We start from the raw sequence: 22,341 nt of genomic DNA, 5'->3' as shown, positions 1-22,341 counted from the left end.
CCACAACCTTTCCTCCACTCTATACACTGTATATACGGAAATTAACAAATATAAAAAACAAGAAACAGTTTGGTCGTAAAAGAGCTAGGGTTGGTGGATGGATACTGACATGTCTACTAATACTAGTTGGTAAGCTAAAAATTAAAACCATACATATTTCATCTCAACTAAGTGCCCCCAAAGCCCCCTCCTGCCACAAGTGGAGGTCAACAGGCTGAGGCACTTCTGTCCCAGCTTCTCCCAATATCTCCAAGGGTCTCCCAACGTCTTTACACATCTCAAAGGGTCCCCAAACATCTCTCAACATCTCCAAAAGTCTCCCAGGGTCCGCTCACATCTGGAAGGGTCACCATGGGTCCGCCCTGGTCTCCCAGAGGTCTCCAAACCTCCCCCAACGTCTCCAGATGAACAGGGTAAGGTCCGTCTGCACCAACATCTCCCAGGGTCCACCCATGTCTCCCAGAGTCTCCCATCGTCTCATGGCTTGTTCTAGGTTCCTCCAGAGTCTTCCATATCAAGACATCTTACTGCTCAATCACTTCTTGTCCTCTTACGATCATGGGTCGAGGAGGTCGTTGCGTACAGCGGTCTTTGCGTCGTCTATATTAACATTCAGTGTTCAGTGGCTGTTCCAGCTCTGGCAAACCAAGGTTGGAACTTTATAAGTGTCTTAATGTAACATTGTATGCAGGAACGCCTCAATCTCCCTCGTGCAATATGCCACCTGATAAAATATCTCCTCTTGTACAATATCCCACAGCGGCCAAAACATGTCATGGCTATTATATACATCTACAAACTCAACACAACATTTATCTCGTCAAACTACTTAGAAAAAGACTAACGTTAGTTGACCCCTGAGGAGGATCCCAGTCGCAAGCAGGCAGGATCCAAGCACTTTACATTCGCATGACAGACGTGATTTAGTGCCCACTTTGTTGCATGTGTTACGCATTAGAGAATACACGCCTTCATTCCGTGTCTCTCTACTGGTCTAGACCAGTTTAATGGCGAAGCAACCCCCTATACTTGAATGCTAACAGACTATTAGTACAACTCCCGTTATATCTGCCATGTCGTTCTGATTTCAAAGGGGTGGTTATGATTGACGAGCAGGGGTCCATGAGAGCACTGAACAGGACAGAAGGCATGCAAACTGGGAGGACCGTACAGTACACGATTAGAGAGGACAGGACAGTACATGACTAGAGCGGACTGTACGCGGCGAGGGAAGACAGTACATGACTAGGAAGGACCGGTTCATGGATGGTGAGGACACTACATGGATAGAGAGGACAGTACGTTGCTAGGGAGGAGGACAGGTACGTGGCTAACAGAAAGTAGGTGTCGCTAGCAGAGAGCCGGTATGTTGCTAGCACAGAGCAGGTACATGTTTAGCAGAGAGTAGGTACAGAGCTAGCAGGGAAAAGGTACATGGCAAGCGGAGAATAGGTGTGTGTCTCGCAGAGAGCAGATGTGTGTCCCTCGGAGAGCACGGTAAACCTGGATAAACCTAGCCTTAGATTGTCCTGAAGCAGGTAGTTTGTTCTCACAGCAGGGATGCTGTCAGATTGTCCATGCACGATTAATAAGAGCACAGTAGTAACTTATATTTATATTTAATACTATGAGTAGTAGTAGTAGTAGTTGTAATAGTGGTTGTAGTAGTATTAGTAGTAGTAGTAGTCGTAGTAGTAGTAGTAGTCACGGATACAAATGGTGGGTAAGAAGTCAGATGGCTAGACAGTTGACTAGACTCCAGAGACCTTATATAGGCCTCATATAGACATCATAAACATTAAATTAACAATATATAGACACTGGGACATTATTGTGTTGTTCCCTAAGAGGATTCTGGAGTGGGTCCAGAGTTGATGGTAGCGAGAGGGTTAAGCTGAAAGGGTTAGGTTAGGATGAGAGGGTTAGGGTGAGAGGGTTTGGGCAATGGGGGGTTTGGCCTCAGATTCATGTTTAAATGGACAAAGCGTGCCACTTGCATAATGTTAAAACGTAGACGTTGATCAGGTGTATAGCGGAGCTAGGCGGGGAGCGATCACACCACCGACGTGGCGTTGGACTTGGCGCCGCCGGGTTTGGCCGCCGCGGGCCGCAGCTTCTCCGCCAGGTCCGGGCGGTTCATCGTGTTCAGCGCCGAGCACAGCAGGTCGCGGCCCGCCCCCTCCCGGCCCGCCCAGTCCCCGAGCAGCGCCCGCAGCGGCTGCTGCCGCTGGCGGAGACCCTCGATCTGGTCCGGGGCGTACCCCAGCAGGGCGGCCAGCCGGCTCCACTCGCCCTCGCCCAGCCCCGGCCCCCCGTCCAGGAGCTCCAGGCCGGGCCCCCCGTCCAGGAGCAGGGACTCCAGCACCTCCAGCTCCTCGCGGGTCTGCAGGGGGACCAGCAGGCAGGGGTCCTCGTCCACCGTCACCACTGGAACAAGAGAGGCTTCGGTCAACGCTGTGCGTTACTTACTGTCCGTTGCGCCGTCTGGCACGCAGGGCGGCGACGCAGGTCCTCCACTCGGGTCGACCCCGGGCTGTTTTCTGGACATCTCAGTGTCAGGTTCATCGATTTCATTTCTTCCTCTACTGTGCGACGCCAGGTGGTCTTGGGTCGTCCTCTTCATCGTCTACCTTAAAGGGGACCTATTAACGTTTATAGGTCTTTCTAACGTTTATAGGTCATAAAAGTCGAAAAGTATAATAGGTCCCCTTTAAGGTGTCCGGTGAAGGAACACTATGTATGCATGTATTATTATTATTATTATTATTATTATTATTTATAGTGTTGTTTATATTTATTAAGCTTAAATGAATTTCGGGCAGTTTCGACTACTTATGTATTGATATTTAGTCGTTTATTTTCTCTGCTTTATCGAATAAGGCTGAAGTCCCATCGAGTCACATGGCGTTACACGATCAAGTGAGAGAAACAATAATAAATTCAGCTTTCCTGAGGCAATGCACATGGTCTGCTAACAACGTGTGAATGCTCTAGAGTCAGTCACCCGCTTTGTTGGCCCGAGTTTGTGTGTACACACACACACATTCAAGGAATCTGAGTCATTTATTTTTCTTGGCTCTCAATGTACTCACCGATTAATTATAGAGTTAGGCAAGAACAGAGCAAAATAAAGATTTGAACATAGAAACATTTAGCTACCAGATAAAGATATGAATCTACACAAGAAATGGGTTGCAATGGTGCAGTGCGCAGATGATGCGATAAATATTGGATGAATAACAGGTTTCTTGATACACATGATATGAACATTAAGCAGTCGTGACGCTGAAGGCATGTATACAATACACAGTTTATACAGCAAGCCGTGGTTTATGTAAAACGATGATGGGATGTTAAAACTGTGTTTAAACTACAAAATATACAGTTTAGAAATGGAATGTTCAGTAGATGTGTAGGGTTACAGGTTAAACAGACTGTGCATGTGTGTGTGTGTGTGTGTGTGTGTGTGTGTGTGTGTGTGTGTGTGTGTGTGTGTGTGTGTGTGTGTGTGTGTGTGTGTGTGTGTGTGTGTGTGTCTGTGTACGTGTGTGTGTGTGCATGTGTGTGTGTGTGTGTGTGTGTGGGTGGCGTGTGTGGCATGTGTGTGTCGACGTGTGCGTGTGTGTGTGTGCGTGTGTGTGTGGGAGTATCTGTGGTTGACGTGCATTTGTGCATGTGCGCATGTTTGGCATGTGTGTGTGGGCGCATGCGCTGTGCGTTGCCATGCCTGTCTGCGACGTGCTGTGTCCTTCCTGTAGGCTCTGGCTGTCCACGGAGATCCCGCTGTCGCTGTGCATCTTCTCCCCCTCGGGAGACGGGCTGGCCTGCTGCACCGGGCCCTGCCCTGACGGACAACTGTTCCCCTGCTTGTTCTGCTTACAGCTGTTCCACCTGCAGGCAACACACACACACACACACACACACACATGTATGCATGTATATACAGTACGCATGTATATCATACCGTCTAAACACAAACAGCTGTTACATAGGTTACACGTAATGACATGTGCCTTTATAGGTATGTGTAGATATGATTGAGTATAGGATAGGGTTAAGGGTTAAGGGTTAAGGGTAAGGCTTATAGGGTTGGGGTTGGTTATAGAGTAGGTTAAGAGTTTGTGTGAGGTTAAAGTATCGTTGCATATTTATTTGCCATTGCACATGTGCAAGTATTACACAGCAGGAATATACAAATCCACACAGAAAGCTATGTGTATCTTATAGGGCTAGTATGGAGTTGATTGAGGTTAAGTCTACGGTAAGGTTTATGCTTGCTGTATGTCTAACATGAAGCCAATACAATGGTATGGCCATCATTTGTGTTTATCTTCTATAATCTTTTGTTATGAGTGACTCCCGTTGAGATCAATTATCTATTTTACAAGGGAATCCTGCACAGTAAGGAACAAAGTTCCAGGGAATGACATCAATCTGGACACAGAGACAGGTTCAGACATAGTTCAGTAATGATTAATGAAAACAAAGAAATACTATGCACGCTTGGCATACCTAGAAGCAAAGACAAAGACCAAGGGAGTGATTCACCATTGGGAGAGCTGGCAGAAGGTCTGTGTTTGTCTTTTCTAAGTAGTTACATGACAGTAATGTTTGTCAAAGTCAAATATATTACTATAATATTTGTCTTTTCTACTTTAATATTCACATTGCTACAGTAATTACCGCATCGAGTGTTTGTGTATGTTCTTTGTGTGCCTGAGTCTGAGTGTATCCATGGTGTCTGGGGGAAGTGGCAGATGACTTCATTAATAAGAAACATCAAATAAAATATTCATGTTGTTTTTCCTGAGATTCTAATCTGTTGACCTACTGGCAACCCGACATGCTTCACTGTTCAGCTGACATATGGACGCTCTGCCGCGTCACACAAACAGGTATTATTTCAGATGTCAACCATCGTAAGAATAGGAATCAAGAGTTTAACGAGCAGAGGTTCTGGTCTGTGTCGAAATGTCCTTGTTCGACGTTAGCCTCCAGGGAAGTGTGGTCTCCTCTACATTCCTGCGTGTTAACACTTGTAACTAGGTCCGTTTCCAAACAGCGTGATCCTGTTAGAACATTTCAACAGAAGCAGCTAACTCATCCAACAGGCCGGGCAGGCTTTACTGCTCGCATGCTAATTAACGACACGTTATATGACAATAAAAGCGGCCGAAGTTACACTACATACACTGGGCTTACTGAGATTATAGGTGATAGGGTCAAGGCCAGAGTCACGGATAGGACTTAGTGGGTAACAGAGTCGGCGTCAAGGAGTGAATTGAACAACATCTAAGTGCTGTGTGTCCTTCCATTCGCTTGTGCAATTGCGGTCAAGGCTAAGCAATTTTCGTAAAACCATTTTTTTGATAGTTAGGCTAACTGTCTATAATATTGGCGGACAAACTGTCTACCATATTATTTTCAATTCAAACCAGGATTCTGCACGCTGCAGCTTAACGTTATGTTCAATCAAATGTAACATGTTTGCTCAGCAAACAATGAGCACTGACCAAGCCTAACCTGCATGCACAACCAAAATGATGCGATTCCCCCATTCATTTATTTTATTTTATTTAAGTTACATTTTGCCCATTTAATATTAAAAGAATAACTAAAATGGATTTTTTCTTTTGGCCAAGCCATGACCTGTGGTAGGAGGGGCATTAATGACCGCTGGGGGGGGGGGCACGGCCCCCAAATGCCCCACCTTAGCGCCGATACCGGTGGGTCAGAGGTTAGAGTTGAGGGTGACAGTTTAGGGCTGGAGGGTTCAGGGTCAAAGGTCAGGGGTTAAAGGTCAGGGTTCTCACCTCTAGCCTGCTATTGCCAGACCAAGCTCAATCGTAGATTGAGCTTGGTCTGGGGAAGCTGCGGTCATTTTCTCCAGCACAAGAGGCGTGATCAACGGGCCTCGTTCAAATGACTGTACGCAATTGGCTGCTTGCTGTCGCTTCCCCGTCCTCATTGTGTTAAACCAGCCAATAGCGCGCCAGGGGGGGGGGGGGGAAAGCCAGCTTGGCGATTGGCTCCCACAAAGAACTAGAAAGAGATGCGTGGCTCTTCTCCGGACCCTTCCTTCGAGGGCGAACTCAAATGGCCGGCGGAACGGGGCGGGGCCGAATCCGGCTCACCTCTTGAAGATGACGAAGGCCAGCAGGCCCAGCACCACGGCGGCCAGGATGGAGCAGTATATGGGGATGAGCTTGTCGTGCAGGCCCTTGTAGACGAGCCCCGGCCTCTCCGTCGTGGTGGGCTCCTCCGAGGGAGGGGGGCCGGCCGGATCCTCGTAGTCCACGGACGGCGGATTGACTTCCCAGGGGTTGAGGGTGGGCGAGGGCGTGGTCAGCAACGGGTTCATGTCTGCGGGGGGACACAGTCGTTACAGTTAGCCTTATACTGGCTAACCAGAGGCTTCTACTGGTGGCACTGGGCGCTGCCCAATACAACCAGTCCACTACTGTTGGACAATGGGAGCTGCCCAGTACAACCAGGTCACTACTGGTGGCACTGGGCGCTGCCCAATACAACCAGTCCACTACTGTTGGACAATGGGAGCTGCCCAGTACAACCAGGTCACTACTGGTGGCACTGGGAGCTGCCCAGTACAACCAGTCCACTACTGATGGACAATGGGAGCTGCCCAGTACAACCAGGTCACTACTGGTGGCCACTCTGAGCAGCCAAGGAGAACCAGTATATTACTGGGGGACACTTGCAGCTGCCCAGTACAACCAGTCTGGTACTGGGTGACAAAATCATTCCACTACTGGGAGCTGCACAGTTCAACCAGTCCGGCACTAGTGGACACTGGGAGCTGCCCAGTACAACCAGTATACTAGTGGAGGACACTCTGAGCAGCCCAGTAGAACCATAATTACTCTTGGTCATACTGGGGCAGCTTCCCCACTGTCTACTACTGGTCATGCTGGGAGCTCCCCCAATAAAACCACAGCCTCCTAGTGTGCAGACTGGGACCAGGGTTATCACAGGGGTAGGTTTATTATCGGGGCGAGGGTTACGGTGTGGATATCGTAAGACGAATCTGAGGGCGTAGTAAGTACATAATAATAACCCATGTCCAACCCTATAAGTACCTATAAGTATTTATCAAACGGAGGAACATATTGGTGAATCCATAAAGTGTATATGTATTGATCTTCTTAATGTTTTACCAGTCAGCCTCTTAGGTTGAAGTAGGTGTCGAGTTTCTTGTCCTCTAAGTGCAAGATGCTATCTACTCCCTTAAAGGGGAAGCCTTCCCTCGGCATTTAAGTTATACTCTCTTAAAGGGGCGGTCTGCTTTAAAACTCACTTTCTTAAAGGGGAGGTCTTCATTTAAATAACAATCTGTAGAGGTATGATATGTAGCATATCAACTAAAACATACACTGGAACAAACAAAATTCATGAAAGTCATCAAGCTAATGCGAACAGGAACGTTATAACGTTACATCAACGATCAACACGCTCAAAAGGTTATTTTTAGATCGTTTCGAACACGGACAACACAGCTGGGCCACCCTGCAATTTAATTTATCATGCAACAGTATCCACAGCTGTCTGAGTCATCGACTCATTTAGCAACTTAACGTTAGGGGAATTATGGTGAAGACCTCTCGGACGATGGCGCGCACTGCCACTCTCTGAAAGGGACGGATCTGTCCTCTGCATGTGTAAACAACGCTCTCTTACTGTGTAAACTAGACATTGTTTAGAAAAAGTACCGGTGTTTATTAGTGTTTAGGGTGTTTAATAGTGTCTAGGGTGTTAGCTAGTGTCGATAGTGCTTTATATTAAATAAAAATTGAATTTCCTCTCCTCTCCCCTCCTCCCCTCCTTTGCTCTCCCTTCTCCTCCTCCTCCTCTCCCCTCCTCTCTTTTCGATTCTTCCCCTCCCCTCCCCTCCCCTCCCCTCCCCTCTTCCCTCCCCTCCTCCTCTCCCCCCTCTCCTCCTCTGCCCTCTCTTCTCCAGTCCTGATCTCTCTCTCCCTCTCCTCCCTCCTTTCTCCTCCTCCAGGCCCTCCTCTCCACCCCTGCCTAGCTCCTCTCCAGTCCTGTCCTCTCTCCTCCCTCCTTTCTCCTCCTCCACGCCCCCCTCTCCTCCTCTGCCCTCTCTTCTCCAGTCCTGTTCTCTCTCCTCTCTCCTTTCTCCCCCTCCACTCTCTCCTCTCCTCTCCATCTCTGATTGGTGACATCAGACACCTCGACACACAGGCCATCTTTGTCTGCCCCCCCTCTGGAAACTAGACCCTCTTCCTTCCTTTGTAGACAGACTATTGTTCCCCTCATCCATGCCCTCCACGTTCATTCTCCTTCCATCTTTCTTTACATGTGTGTGTGTGTGTGTGTGTGTTTGTGTATATGTCTGTGTGATTGTGTTTAAGACTGTAAGGTAGTGTATGTGTGTGTGTGTGCGTGTGTGTGTGTGTGTGTGTGTGTGTTTGTGTATGTGTGCGTGTATTTAAGAGTGTAAGGAAGTGTTTGTGTGTGTCTGTGCATGTGTTGGGAGGGGCAGCATCAGGCAGGTTCTTGTTCCCAGGTGTGGGCAGGTGTGTGTGTGTGTGTGTGTGTGTCTGAGGCTGGTCATTAAATCCCACATTAGGAATTTTTATCCGGCTAGAAGCCAAGATTTCCAATCAACAACTTGGGAATGTTTATGATGACACACTGGATGAAAAATGTGTATATATATGTACAAATATATATAATTTACACTCACATCCCGGTCTCACATACGCCAGTTCAGAGTCACCTCAGAGAGGAGAATGAGAACATGACATGAACAATAAGGGTTAGGGTTTAAAAAAAAAAGTTGCTTTTCTCTACAAATACCGGAAACCCCTTTATCAGAAGTCCCGCCACTAAACCCATGTAACTGAAGCGGATGCCACTTCCTTTGAGCAGTAGACCCTCCCTCTCTCTCAACCCCCGCCACTGAACCCATGTAACTGAAGCGGATGCCACTTCCTTTGAGCAGTAGACCCTCCCTCTCTCTCAACCCCCGCCACTGAACCCATGTAACTGAAGCGGATGCCACTTCCTTTGAGCAGTAGACCCTCCCTCTCTCTCAACCCCCGCCACTGAACCCATGTAACTGAAGCGGATGCCACTTCCTTTGAGCAGTAGACCCTCCCTCTCTCTCAACCCCCGCCACTGAACCCATGTAACTGAAACGGATGCCACTTCCTTTGATCAGAAGTCCCGCCCCCCTCTCGCCAATGCAGTGTGTTTGAGGCACCCTGTTCCAGGCGTTACGTCGTGGGATGGGAACGCCTGGGAACGAGGTAACATAAAGCTTCGGCTCTCCGGCTGTACGTTTGCGGGCACATCGCCAGCTCCTCAAGCATGAGGTGTTGACAACTTTGCGTGTCTTCGACTGGAATTAATTATTGTTCTTTAATAAAACGTAGCTCTGAGTGGGAATTCGTAATAGCGATGGATGATTGGTTTAGATCGAACCTTTATTCTGTATCATGAAAGGTTTCTTACGTTTTTTTTCACTGTCTCATTCTGTCTCTTCCATATTACCTAGGGATGGGCTAGTTAATTTCTCTCTCCCCCAATGTTCTCATCTTTCTTTGCTGTGACTGGTATTCTTTTTGTTGTGTGTGTGTTTGCGTGTGTGTGTGTGTGTGTGTGTGTGTGTGTGTGTGGTAGAGGTCACAGTAGAAATTTCATCTCTTATTGATGCTACCATTTCTCAGCATCTGCTCTCTATCTCTTCATCTCTCTCTCTGTTCTCAGTCGTCTCTCTCCCACATGTCTCTCTGTTCCCTCTGTCTCTCTCCCTCCATCTGTTCTGTCTCTAGCTTGAGACTGAGTCTATATCTGCAGACTTAGGCTGTATCTTTGTTGTCCATACCATATCAATTGGTAACAGCTACCTGTACATGTTTACGTGCTGTTATGACTTGATGATATTGTGATTGCGAGTATAATGATGTCGTGATTTCGTGATGTTGTGTGGCCGAGATGTTATGATGTTATGATGCAATGATTTATGGCGTAATCAGGCTGTTTTATAGAGATGTAATGATGTCATGATTTTGTGTTGTTACGATGTAGAGATGTATTGATGTCAGGATGCGATGTAGGGTGTTATGATCTCAAACACCTGCGACTACGGACATCAGAGGCCCCGTTTCCGGGGAACCCCACAATGCCCAGCTCACATAGCATGGTGACTGTTGCATAGGGAACATATACATGAATATATAATGCCAGTACTGCCAGTACTCCCAGTACACTGGTCCACCACTCCAGTTGACCCCCTATTATCCAGAACACAAGCCCCTCTGTGGCGGCTCTCTGACATTCCCCTGAATGGCCGATCGCTGACATGCTTCCAGCAGATCAGAAGATTGATATGCAGAGCTTCTACAACCAGAACCAGAGGCATGCAACCCCCCCCCCGGCCAAATCACCTCTGGAAGGACATGGGGTCCACCCAGGCTCAGTGATCATCCCGAGGCTCAGCGTGAGGGGGGGGGGGTTGTGGTCGCCAGGCTGATGGTAGCGAGAGGCGGGTCGGACAAAGCGAAGCTGTTTAGCAAACAGAGGAGGTCTGTGGATCTGACTGCACACGTCCTGATGATCTAATGATCTGGACACTTTAAGGAACGCCCACTCCAATGTCTATAAGGTTTATCTTGTCCGTCTGTCTTTGTCCAGTCTGTCTATGTTCTTTCTCTCTAGGCCCTTTCTTTATATTGCCTGTCTCTTTTTGGCCTGTCTCTCTTTGGCCGGTGTCTCCCTTTCCTGTCTTTCTATTCCCCGTCTTTCTTTGTACTGTCTCTCTATGTCCTGTCTTTCTTTGGCCTGTCTCTCTATCTCTCGGAGATGCCTAATCATCCATTTCCATCTCCCTACTCCTCTCCTCTCCTCTCTTCTATTGATCTCCTTAATGTCGATAGATCTACACGGATCACCTTCTCCTCTACGTTTTCCTTATTGACTGTAGTCTGTTCTCTCCTTCTGGTCTCTCTCTCTACCTGCTTCTGGCCTCTCTTAACCTGATGCAAACTCTTAACAAGACACCATGTTTAGTTTTTTATCTGTTACCTCTCTATAAACTCACCGCTACTGTCTACCGTACCCCTAAACCGAATAGTGACTTTTTGATTGTTTTTTCTTCTTTTCTCACCCATCTATCCTCTCTCTCCCCAAACATAATACTGCTGGGTGATTTCAACATCCACATGGACAATATCAATCTGCCGCTCACCAAAGACTTCACTTCCTGTTTAGATAGTCTTGGATGCCAGCAACGTACCAGTATTCCCACACAATCCAAAGGACACATTCTAGACTTAATGTGCTGCTCTGGTGTCACCCCTCTTGAACCTACCGCTGATGAACACCCCATAACTGACCATTTTCTCCGGTCATTCACAGTGAAACTCACTCTCTCCGTCTTTAAAACACCACGCCTCATTTTATTCCGGAATATGAAGACCATTAACCCTACCACTCTCATTTCAAGTATCCACTCTTTCCGCCTCCCTGACATCCAAAATCTATCCACCCCTGATGATCTGGTCTCTCATTACAACACTCGACTCGAAAAATCAGATCTGTTTCTTTCTCTGTCTCCGCCACTTGGTTCACCGCCGACCGTCGTCTGATGAAAGCCAAAGGTCGGCAACTTAAACGGCTCAATAAAGAAACCGGCCTCACCATTCACAAAGAAATGTACAATAATCACATCTTACACTACAAGGACTCCATTGCCAGCACCAAAACCCACTACTGCTCCGGTAGAATCACTGCCAATAAAGGAAACTCCAAGTCACTGTTCACCCTACTCAACAATACCAGTAAACCCCAGGACTCCCTCCGCCCTCACCTGTACACAACCTCCTTCTGCAACTCCATTATGTCCTCTTTCACGACAAACATCAAGAATATCCACCAGCATCTTGGATTAATTCCTCACCTCAGCATCTCAACAGACTTTCCCCCATCCCCACTCTCACTCTCCTCCTTCCAGCTCCCCACTCTCTCTGAAATCACAGAACGTATCCTGTAACCCAAACCATCCTGTCAACTGGACCCCCTCCCCACACAACCAGGTAAAGCCTGCCCTCCCTTCTCTGGCCCCCCTCACTTCTGCCAACATCCACTCCTCTCTCAACACTGGAACTGTCCCGACAACCTTCAAAACAGAGGCTATTTCCGCCCACTCCATAGCACTGAAACAGCCCTCATCAAAATAACAGAAAACCTCCTAATGGCAGCTGATTCTGGACTCACCATCCTCATCCTCCTCGACCTGAGTGCAGCCTTTGACACGCTCTGTCACACCACCCTCCTCAACAGGCTAGCTTCCGTTGCCATCACCCACACTCCGTTAGACTGGTTCAAATCATACCTATCTGGCCGCACTCAGTTCATCCAACTGAAGTCCTTTAAATACATCCCCTCCTCCGTCACTTCAGGGGTGCCCCAGGGATCTGTCCTGGGGGCCCTCCTCTTCATCATCTACCTCCTTCCCCTCGGCAATATCATCCACAAATGTAACATTCACTTCCACTGTCGACACCCAGCTCTTCCTCACCACTAAACCCTCGTCCACTCTTCCGCCGACCTCCCTCACTAACTGCGTGTCTGAAATAAAAAACTGGTTCACTCACAACTTCCTCAAATTAAATAGTAGCAAAACCGAGGTCCTACTCATTGGTACAAAATCAACCTTATCAAAAACAAACTGCTTTTCAATCACCATCGATAATTCCAATGTTTCACCCTCCTCCAGGGTTAAGAGTCTGGGCGTCATCCTGGACAGTACACTATCCACTATGCCGCCATCCTTGTCCACGACCTCGTCACCTCCAGTATGGATTGCTGCAACTCGCTCCTTCTCGGCCTCCCTCACAAATCCCTCTGTTAAACTCCAACTGGTCCAGAATTCAGCTGCCCGAATTATGACACGAACCCCATCCACCACCCACATCACCCCTGTCCTCCAACAGCTCCACTGGCTCCCGGTTCAGTTCCGTATCAAATTCAAGGTCCTCCTGTTAACATTTAAGGCCGTCCACAACCTTCCTCCCCCATATCTGTCCGACCTCGCCCACGTACCAACTCCCTCAGATCCTTTTCCTCCGTACACCTGTCTGTCCCCTCTGCCCGTCTCAACACCGCCAAAGAAAGATCGATTCATTTCCCCTTTTCAAATCAAAACTCAAAACACATCTGTTCAGAACTGCTTATTCCACCTGATGCCAATTACTATGTCTGTTGTTATTACAATTTATTTCTCTCTTTCTTAATTTTGTTTCCTTCTGATGACTCTGTACGGTGTCCTGGAGTGCCGAGGAAAGCGCCTTCAAATACAATTATTATTATTATTATTATTATTATGAATAGCTTGTATCTGTATCATCTCAATGTACATGCTTATCTTGCCGCTTTCATCGTAGTCGTAGTCGTTTTAATTCCACGTGTTCTTTGTTGCAAGAGGAGGACGAGACACAACTAATTAAAGTTCCCACTTAGCAGTCGGCCCTGCGGGAAGGAGCGAGTGAGATTTATGAGACAGCTAGTGAGGGGTGGGCTAATTTATAATCCAGTATCGTTAACATAGGCAAACGCTTCTCCTATTTGTAGAAACATCCGGTTTAATCTGGAAACATCTTCTTGGGTTGCAGCATTTCTGCGAACTACACCCACACACACACGCACACACACACACAAACACAAACGTACACACACACACACACACACACACACACACAAACACACACCTACACACACACACACACACACACACACACACACACACACACACACACACACACACACACACACACACACACACACACACACACACATACACACTGTTTCAGGTAAACTAAGTGGCTGAGGTTACCTGACCTGGTTGAGTTTAGATAACTGATGACTGTTGTAACTGAGTGATTAAGGTTAGCTAAGTGGTTGTGCTATCTGATTGAGGTTAGCTAAGTGGCTGAGGGTAGCTAAGTGAGGGTTGAGGGTTGTGGCTGTGGCTGCTGTATCAAACAGGAAGATGGCACAACAAAAGCCGATTTGTAAGTCACCAGTTTCGGGGTCCTGGGTGCTAACTTTCATCAATAGACGTGTTGTTTCATGGTAAAGCCAATCTCCCTGATCAGGTCAGACCTTCAGGGGGAATGTAGGCTGATGGCTCTGTGGCCACGGGCTAGAACCCCAGTCTTAGAAATGACCTTCTGGAAGCACAGTGAGACAACTTGTCTTGGGGATGACTCACTCTAACTCTGTTGACCCTAATGTTCTCCCGAGATGAACTGGTGAAGATCAATGTTCTCTAGTGTTGGGGGGGGACACACGAAAGGGCTGAATATTAGTAGGAGACTTCACCCCCCTCTGCATTCTAACAAATTCCTCTTCTTCTGCAGTCATTGCATATGGGGTACCGCACGGATCTAGTTTAGGCCCTCTTTTATTTTACTTTCAATTGAGATGCTACCACTTGGTACATAGATAACACACCGATATAGTCTGTAGCTGGGTTCAGTCTGTAGGTGTGCTACGGACTTTGTTGAGGGTGGAGTGTGGGGTGTTCAGTTTCTCTGAATGAGTGCCCGAGGCGCGTGGTGTGTGTGTGTGTGTGTGTGTGTGTGTGTGTGTGTGTGTGTGTGTGTGAGTGTGTGCATATGTGTGTGTGTGTGTTTGTGTATATGTGTGTTTGTGTGTGTTTGTGTCTGTATGTGTGTTGGTGTGTTTGTGTGCATGTGTGTGTGCATGGGCATGTGTTTGCGTGTGTGTGTGTTTGTGTGTGTGTGTGTGCCTCTATGTGTATGATTGTCTCGCTTGCATGCTCGCACGCACGAGCGCGTACGTGTGTCCTACGAGCACGACTAACACACACATCGCAACCCCCTCGCACGCCCCGCCCGCCCGCCCGCCCTCCCACCTTGACACACGGTGTCCCTGATCCGGGTGCAGGGCTGGATCTCCTCTTCGTCGTCCTCGTCGCACAGCGTGCACGGCAGGCAGGGCTCCGTGGAGCTCTCCTGGTCCGAGTAGTTGTCCACGCTGCAGGACTCGCACACGGTGTCGCGGTCGTAGTCGCAGCTGTACAGCAGGCCCTCGCCCTCGGGGCACCGCGTGCACGGCTCGCAGCGGTTGGACTGCTGGCTCAGGTAGAAGCCGTAGTCACACACGCACACCGCGTCGTTGGCGTCCATGCACGGCGACTTCATGCGCTGCAGGCCGGCGCAGCGTGTGCACGGCTGGCAGCGTTCCGTGTGGCTCCGCCCCTCTGAGTACGTCTCACCTGGGTGGACGACAAGCACCGTGGATACGTTATGGGATGTGCGATGGTGTATAGTAGACGGGGTACCCCCAGCCCGTTCTGGGGCGATTCGAAATCGCCGGCAGAACGGTCTGGAGAGGAGCAATACATTTCTTTGTGCTTGCTTTTTCCCCTGCCGCTCTATTGGCTGGATCAACCCAATGACGACAGGGAAGCGACGGCAAGCAGCCAATTGCGTACAGAGTCATTTGAACTAGGCCCGTTGATCACGCCTCTTGTTGCTGAAGGAAATGACGGCAGCGTCACCAGACCAATGTGCAATCTACAATCGAGCTTGGTCTGGCAATAGCCAGGCTAGGTGTGTAGCGTAGTAGCAGGGTCATCGATAATGTAATGCGTTGTGTGCTGAATAAGAACACAATGCACGTATTGAAGATGTGCCATATGTGATTTGATGCGTACGTCTCTTAATGCGGTTGTTTATATATCGACCTCCGCTTGGGGAATAAGTGGTTGACACTTTCAAGCGCTTAGTGCAATAACCTGAAAATAATGTCAAACAAATAATAATTGGCGATTGGTCAGTGTTTTTTGAAAAAGCAATGTTTTTGTATGTATTTGTTATAAGTTATATTTATGGTGCAAAACAAACAAAACAGCTCCTTCGCCGGGTTAGGATGCCAAATAATGAGTGCTTCCTGCTGCCGGTGAGGTCAAAGATTAAGTGGCCCCCTAACCCCTTGAGACTCACTGACAACGCACTCTGCTCCAAAGTGATCTCCTAATACACCCTGCTACATCGTGATCACCTAACGCACCCTGCTACATAGTGAACAACTAGTACACCCTGCTACATTGTGATCACCTAGTACACCCTTCTACATAGTGATCTCCTACATAGTCTCCCTGCTACATAGAGATCCCCTTATACACCCCGCAACATAGTGATCCCCTAGTAGGCCCTGCTACATAGTGATCTCCTAGTACATGTCCTGCCACATAATGATATCCTACTTAGTCACTCTGCTACAAAGTGATCTCCTACCTAGTACATCCTGCTACATAGCGATATCCTTGTTCACCTAGCTCCATAGTTGGTATTTTAGTACACTCTGTTACATAGTGGTCTCCTAGTACATCTCCTGCTACATAATGATATCTTACCAAGTCACTCTGCTAGATAGTGATCATCTCCTAGTACAGTTCCTGCTTCAAAGTGCTCCTATTATGACAACTGCTATTGCTCTCAGAGCTATTAGGATAAGGAGCATTGAGAATATATGTTTAATGTATCACATATAATTTATATGATACATTAAATATCATGTATAATATATCACGTATAATATATCTATATACATATATACCTATTTATTATTAATAATACAGAAGAGAACAACTTAATAATGGTCAGCATTTAAAACCCACACATGCACGGAGATCAGAATGTGTGTGTGTGTGTGTGTGTGTGTGTGTGTGTGTGTGTGTGTGTGTGTGTGTGTGTGTGTGTGTGTGTGTGTGTGTGTGTGTGTGTGTGTGTGTGTGTGTGTGTGTGTGTGTGTGTGTGTGTGTGGTGTGTGTTTGTGTGGTGAGTGTGTAGTATATAGTGTGTATAGTACAGTACTGTCTATGCAGGGGGAGCATTGTGTGTGTGTGTGTGTGTAAGTGTGTGTGTGTGTGTGTGTGTGTGTGTGTGTGTGTGTGTGTGTGTGTGTGTGTGTGTGTGTGTGTGAGTGTGAGTGTGTGTTTGTGTGTGGAGTGTGTAGTATATAGTGTGTATAGTACAGTACTGTCTATGCAGGGGGAGCATTGTGTGTGTGTGTGTGTGTGTGTCTGTGTGTGTGTGTGTGTGTGTGTGTGTGTGTGTGTGTGTGTGTGTGTGTGTGTGTGTGTGTGTGTGTGTGTGTGTGTGTGTAGTGTGTATAGTACAGTACTGTCTAAGCAGGGGTCGCAGACGGTCTGTGTTGCTCCGCAGGGTTTGGTGACTCCTTCTCCAGGTCCACATTCAAGGCAGCAGACCCCATCCGTGGTCAGCTGACCAGAAGGACACGCAGCCTGATTGGCTGAAGCTCCCACCTGCCAACCGACAGACCAATCATCAACGCCCTATAGTGAGTATATACAGTACAGTGGATATATATTTATCTTTATAGTTGCCCTATGATTTCTGCGACATTGATATTGCAGACGGATTTGCAAAATGTAGTACTAGAATGATCCACTGTACAACATGGAGCATTGCAGAATATGCCATTTTTCCATATTTTGGTGGAAATTGATAAAAAGAAAAAGATAATCAAATGTAGTCCTGATCATTGTAGTACCCTAAATGATTTAATAATTGTACAATTACAGATGAGTAGGCATAAATACAACAATCATTTTCGATCTGAGTGTTTTGGTAGAAACGTGTCAAAGAGCGCACTTAAAAACTAAAGAATTCGACCCTTACTCCTAAATTCAGAGCAGATCAATACCGGGACTTTTATGAGTTGGGGGTAAACTGTTTTGCAAATTCTGTCAACATACTATTGATTGGACAGTACGAATATGTGTGAGGACCACTTAAAGGCTGAAGCCCCATGTGAAGAACAAGGCAGAGCAGCCTGGTAACCAGAGCAAGCCTCCTCTAACCACCATTACTAGTGCAAGCGCATCCGCAGATTGGAGACGAGAATTTATTCAGGGCTTTGTGGCTGTGTGCGCTGAGTCTGACATCCCCTTAGAAAAGCTGGGAATGCTACGGCCGGTTCTAGTGAAGCATTGCAAACAGGGGGGGGCGTTGACTCATAGCATGGCTATAGAGGAAGGTACAGACTCATAGCATGGCTATAGAGGAAGGTATAGACTCATATCTAGAGAGAAAGGTACAGACTCATAGCATGGCTATAGAGGAAGGTATAGACTCGTAGCCTGGCTATAGAGGAAGGTACAGACTCATAGCATGGCTATAGAGGAAGGTATAGACTCATAGCATGGCTATAGAGGAAGGTATAGACTCATATCTAGAGAGAAAGGTACAGACTCATAGCCTGGTTATAGAGGAAGGTACAGACTCATAGCCTGGTTATAGAGGAAGGTACAGACTCATAGCCTGGTTATAGAGGAAGGTACAGACTCATAGCCTGGTTATAGAGGAAGGTATAGACTCGTAGACTGGCTATAGAGAAAGGTACAGACTCATAGCCTGGCTATAGAGGAAGGTATAGACTCGTAGACTGGCTATAAAGGAAGGTATAGACTCCTAGACTGGCTATAGAGAAAGGTACAGACTCAGCTATAGAGAGGGGGCCGACTGGGGCCAGTGCGCCCCTGTAGACCTGTGCCTGCCCCCCCCCCCCCCCTGTGCCCCCCCCCCCGTGATGACCAAATAAAATAACTATGATTTTACGGAACTAATTTGACGCAACGTTCTACACGGGTAACTTAGAGCGGCTAACCCAAACGCTGTGCTGCTGCTGCTCGGTAAATGAGAGCTCAGCGACTACTCTTGGAGAAAGGAGCGACACTTTTTCCTGTTGCAAGAGTCGAAGCTAAGCAAAACGATTACATTTCGTAAGTGACTTGTTGTTCTTGCACATAACCGTGTTAATGTAGTTCCTCACATAGGTGCGTTTCCATCCCCCTGATTTTAATGCGAACTTTGAAGTATCGAATCAGTAAACGGTGATGGAAACACCAAAATTCGCATTAAAATCCTCTAATTCGCAAAAAATGTATCCGCTTGCTTGAGGTGGTTTTTGAGAAATGGGAAAGAGAGTAAATTCGCAAAATGGGAGATGGAAACACACTTTTCGAAACAGCCGTGACGTAGCGAACTTTGAACACACAGGACTGACCATAGATATATATGTTAACTAGATGCCCTACGGCGGCGTCTAGAACGTCACCATAGGCCGCCATCTTACCACAGTAATGCTTTCTGGTGGAATCTGTTGTAGCGGACGTGAATCAGTGATCTGCACAAACGCTGATACTCTTATCTCGCTGAAATCTTGACGGATTTACAAACAGTTTGGTTTCTTACAAACTTTTGCTTTTTCTGAGTTTTAGTAGACCATATATTGATTAAACATAAATAACATCAAAACCTTGTGCATGTGTGTATTTATTGCACCTATCTGTTCTGTTTAATGTTCATTTCATATGAAAACACATGGAGCTGCTGATGATGAAAAAGTTTTTAAATGTCTGCTCTCGAGATATTTAGAAACTAAATTATATCTAAGCAAACTCATCGAAGCAGAAGTGAGTATCCAAATGTCAGTATCCTTACTAGGTCTAGGCTACACAATGTTGTGATGTTGACCACCTATTTTCATTCGTTTTGGCTGTTGCATTGGGATAACAAATACATTTGAGTAAAGAGTAGAAGGCTATCTGCCCGTGTTAAGTAGGAAGGGATGGTTATGCAACGATATACTTTTTTTTTCTTCTAATAGCAGCTATCATCAAGAACAGTAGAACATCTCTCATCTCTTTGATCTCTTTAGACTGTGCAAGATTGCTCAAGCCCTTCCTGTAAACTCAGCCTCTTGGGAACACAGTTTCTCTTCACTGAAACTGATCAAATAATAGGAAATGGCACATTGTTTTGCACTTCGTTGTTACCCTGTAGGTTTTTTTTCACATTGACACACTGTATGTTTTACCCTGTACTGTATTTTTCATTTGTTATGTCCCTACTTCTCTTGCACGCTTGTACAAAACAAATGTTGAAATGATTTTGATGATTTAGTGCATAAGCTCCATCAATTTAGATACTTTGACAGAAAAATACAGACTGGTGAAGTTATAAACTCTTGTACACATTAAATGTTTGATGATTTCAAAGTAAAGTAAAGTTTATAATCTTTAAATATATTTTTTGGCCTTTTTTTTGTGCCCCTCATGGCCCCTCATTGGCCGCCCTAGTAAAATGGGTCTAGAACAGCCACTGAAGAGGAAGGTACACACTCATAGCTATAGAGGAAGGTACACACTCATAGCTATAGAGAAAGGTACACACTCATAGCTATAGAGAAATGTACAGACTCATAGCTATAGAGAAAGGTACACACTCATAGCTATAGAGAAAGGTAGACTCATAGCTATAGAGTAAGGTACACACTCATAGCTATAGAGGAAGGTACACACTCATAGCTATAGAGAAAGGTACAGACTCATAGCTATAGAGGAAGGTAGACTCATAGCTATAGAGGAAGGTACACACTCATAGCTATAGAGAAAGGTACAGACTCATAGCTATAGAGAAAGGTACACACTCATAGCTATAGAGAAAGGTACAGACTCATAGCTATAGAGAAAGGTACACACTCATAGCTATAGAGAAAGGTACAGACTCATAGCTATAGAGGAAGGTACACACTCATAGCTATAGAGAAAGGTACAGACTCATAGCTATAGAGGAAGGTACACACTCATAGCTATAGAGAAAGGTACCACCTCATAGCTATAGAGAAAGGTACACACTCATAGCTATAGAGAAAGGTACACACTCATAGCTATAGAGGAAGGTATGGACTCATAGCCTGGCTGTAGAGAACGATGGAGACTCATAGCTATAGAGGAAGATACAGACTCATAGCTATAGAGAAAGGTACAGACTCATAGAGAAATGTACAGACTCATAGCTATAGAGGAAGATACAGACTCGTCATCGCTATAGAGAAAGGCACAGACTCATAGTCTGGCTATAGAGGAAGGTATAGACTCATATAGCGAAAATCTTGATTGAACAGACGAGAGGAGTGGAGGGGAGCAGGAGGGGGGAGGAGGGAAGACAAGATGAAAAGGGAGGACAAGATCGGATGAGCGGGGAAGAGAGAGAATGGGAGGAGAGGAGAGAGGATAGTGGAGGAGAGATGAGAGGGGAGGAGGGTGACGTGTGGAAGGCCCAAACCACCTAACCCTAACCTTAACCCAACCAAGGGCCTTAACCCAACCCAGAGCATAACATTAACCCAACACAGAACCTTAACTTAACCCAAACCCCAACCTTAACCTAACCCAGAACCTAACCTTAACTTAACCCAGAGTTTAACCTTAACCCAACCCAGAACCTTAACTTAACCCGGACCCTTACCTTAACCCAACCCAGAGCCATACCTTAACTTAACCCAGACCCTAACCTTAACCCAACAGAGGGCCTAAGCTTGACATATCCCAGAGCCTACTCTTAACTTAACCCAGAACCTAACAGTCACCAAACCGAGCGCCTAACCTAACCCTAAAAACCTAAAGCAGACGCTAACCTTAACCCAACCCAGAGCCTAACATTAACCCAACCCGGACCCTAAGCTTAACCCTTCCTTACCCCCCTAACGTAACCCTTATCCGACCCTGGCTGCAGCGCTCGATGCGTAATAATGGCTGAATAAACTTTAAATACGTTTGATTCTAAATGCTTCTGGGACGAAGTTACCAAAACAAAATTGTACAACTCTGATTCAACAAATTAATTAAAACATTATTTTCAGTTTCAGTGCGTTTGTAAATGATGCGTGTAGTGCAGCAGGTGTGAGGCGGACTCACCGCCCCCAGGAGCAGCGCCAGGAACACGGTCTCCATCTGGACACTCCGCGGCATCTCAGTCTGTAGTTTGCGCCCCAAAAACCAAATCAAAGCAACTCAGCAGCAGTTAGCACCAGGGATTTCCACGGTGGAGCGCAGTTGACTTCGCTGTTGCGCTCCAGGCAGCTGCGACACTTAAAACGGATAACGTCCAGCTGAACAGAAATGATCCAGGGGCACTAATGTGTGTGGCAAAGCCTCCAGAGGACTGTGTGGTGAGCCTACTTTAGTTCTGGGGTAGCCTACTAAAGTTCTGGAGTACTTTAGTTCTGGAGGAGACCAATGACTGCGGTACCGACCGACGCGACCCTAGGAGCTGAGAAGGTGCATGAAAGTGAGAGGAGCGGCCGGTGGGACGAGCGAGGATCTGTTCTCCACGCCCATCCCGCAGACACGAGCGGCCCGCCCTCACCGCCTCCCGTCCCGACAGCATCTCGGCCCCCTTATTCAATCTCCTGATTCGATTGACTGGAGGAGAGCGGAGTAACGACGGCCATCTGTTCTATGAG

The 22,341-nt window shown here is 46.9% G+C and overlaps 1 protein-coding gene across 1 annotated transcript; it reads right to left on the bottom strand.

Annotated features, from left to right (window-relative positions):
- Positions 1-115: 115 nt before the first annotated feature.
- Positions 116-22,341, bottom strand: ngfrb (nerve growth factor receptor b). The gene is made up of 6 exons (XM_060037493.1): positions 21,794-22,341; positions 17,194-17,335; positions 14,918-15,280; positions 6,135-6,363; positions 3,728-3,891; positions 116-2,427 (listed from the first exon to the last, which is right to left on the bottom strand). Exons 1-6 carry the CDS (start codon positions 21,845-21,847, stop codon positions 2,054-2,056), a joined length of 1,326 nt encoding a protein of 441 aa, XP_059893476.1. The 5' UTR covers positions 21,848-22,341; the 3' UTR covers positions 116-2,053.

The sequence above is a fragment of the Gadus macrocephalus genome, chromosome 18, assembly GCF_031168955.1.
Source record: "Gadus macrocephalus chromosome 18, ASM3116895v1".
Lineage (NCBI taxonomy): Eukaryota > Metazoa > Chordata > Actinopteri > Gadiformes > Gadidae > Gadus > Gadus macrocephalus.
Note: the sequence above shows the minus strand (reverse complement) of the source record. Positions and strands in the feature narration are given on the sequence as shown.

Excerpts from the sequence above, each read along its gene's own strand:
- ngfrb (XM_060037493.1), bottom strand. The coding sequence starts at position 21,847 with ATGCCGCGGAGTGTCCAGATGGAGACCGTGTTCCTGGCGCTGCTCCTG. Across the intron at positions 6,364-14,917 it reads CAGGGACACCGTGTGTCAAG|ACATGAACCCGTTGCTGACC; the intron begins GTGGGAGGGCGG and ends GTCCCCCCGCAG. Across the intron at positions 3,892-6,134 it reads GCCTTCGTCATCTTCAAGAG|GTGGAACAGCTGTAAGCAGA; the intron begins GTGAGCCGGATT and ends TGTTGCCTGCAG.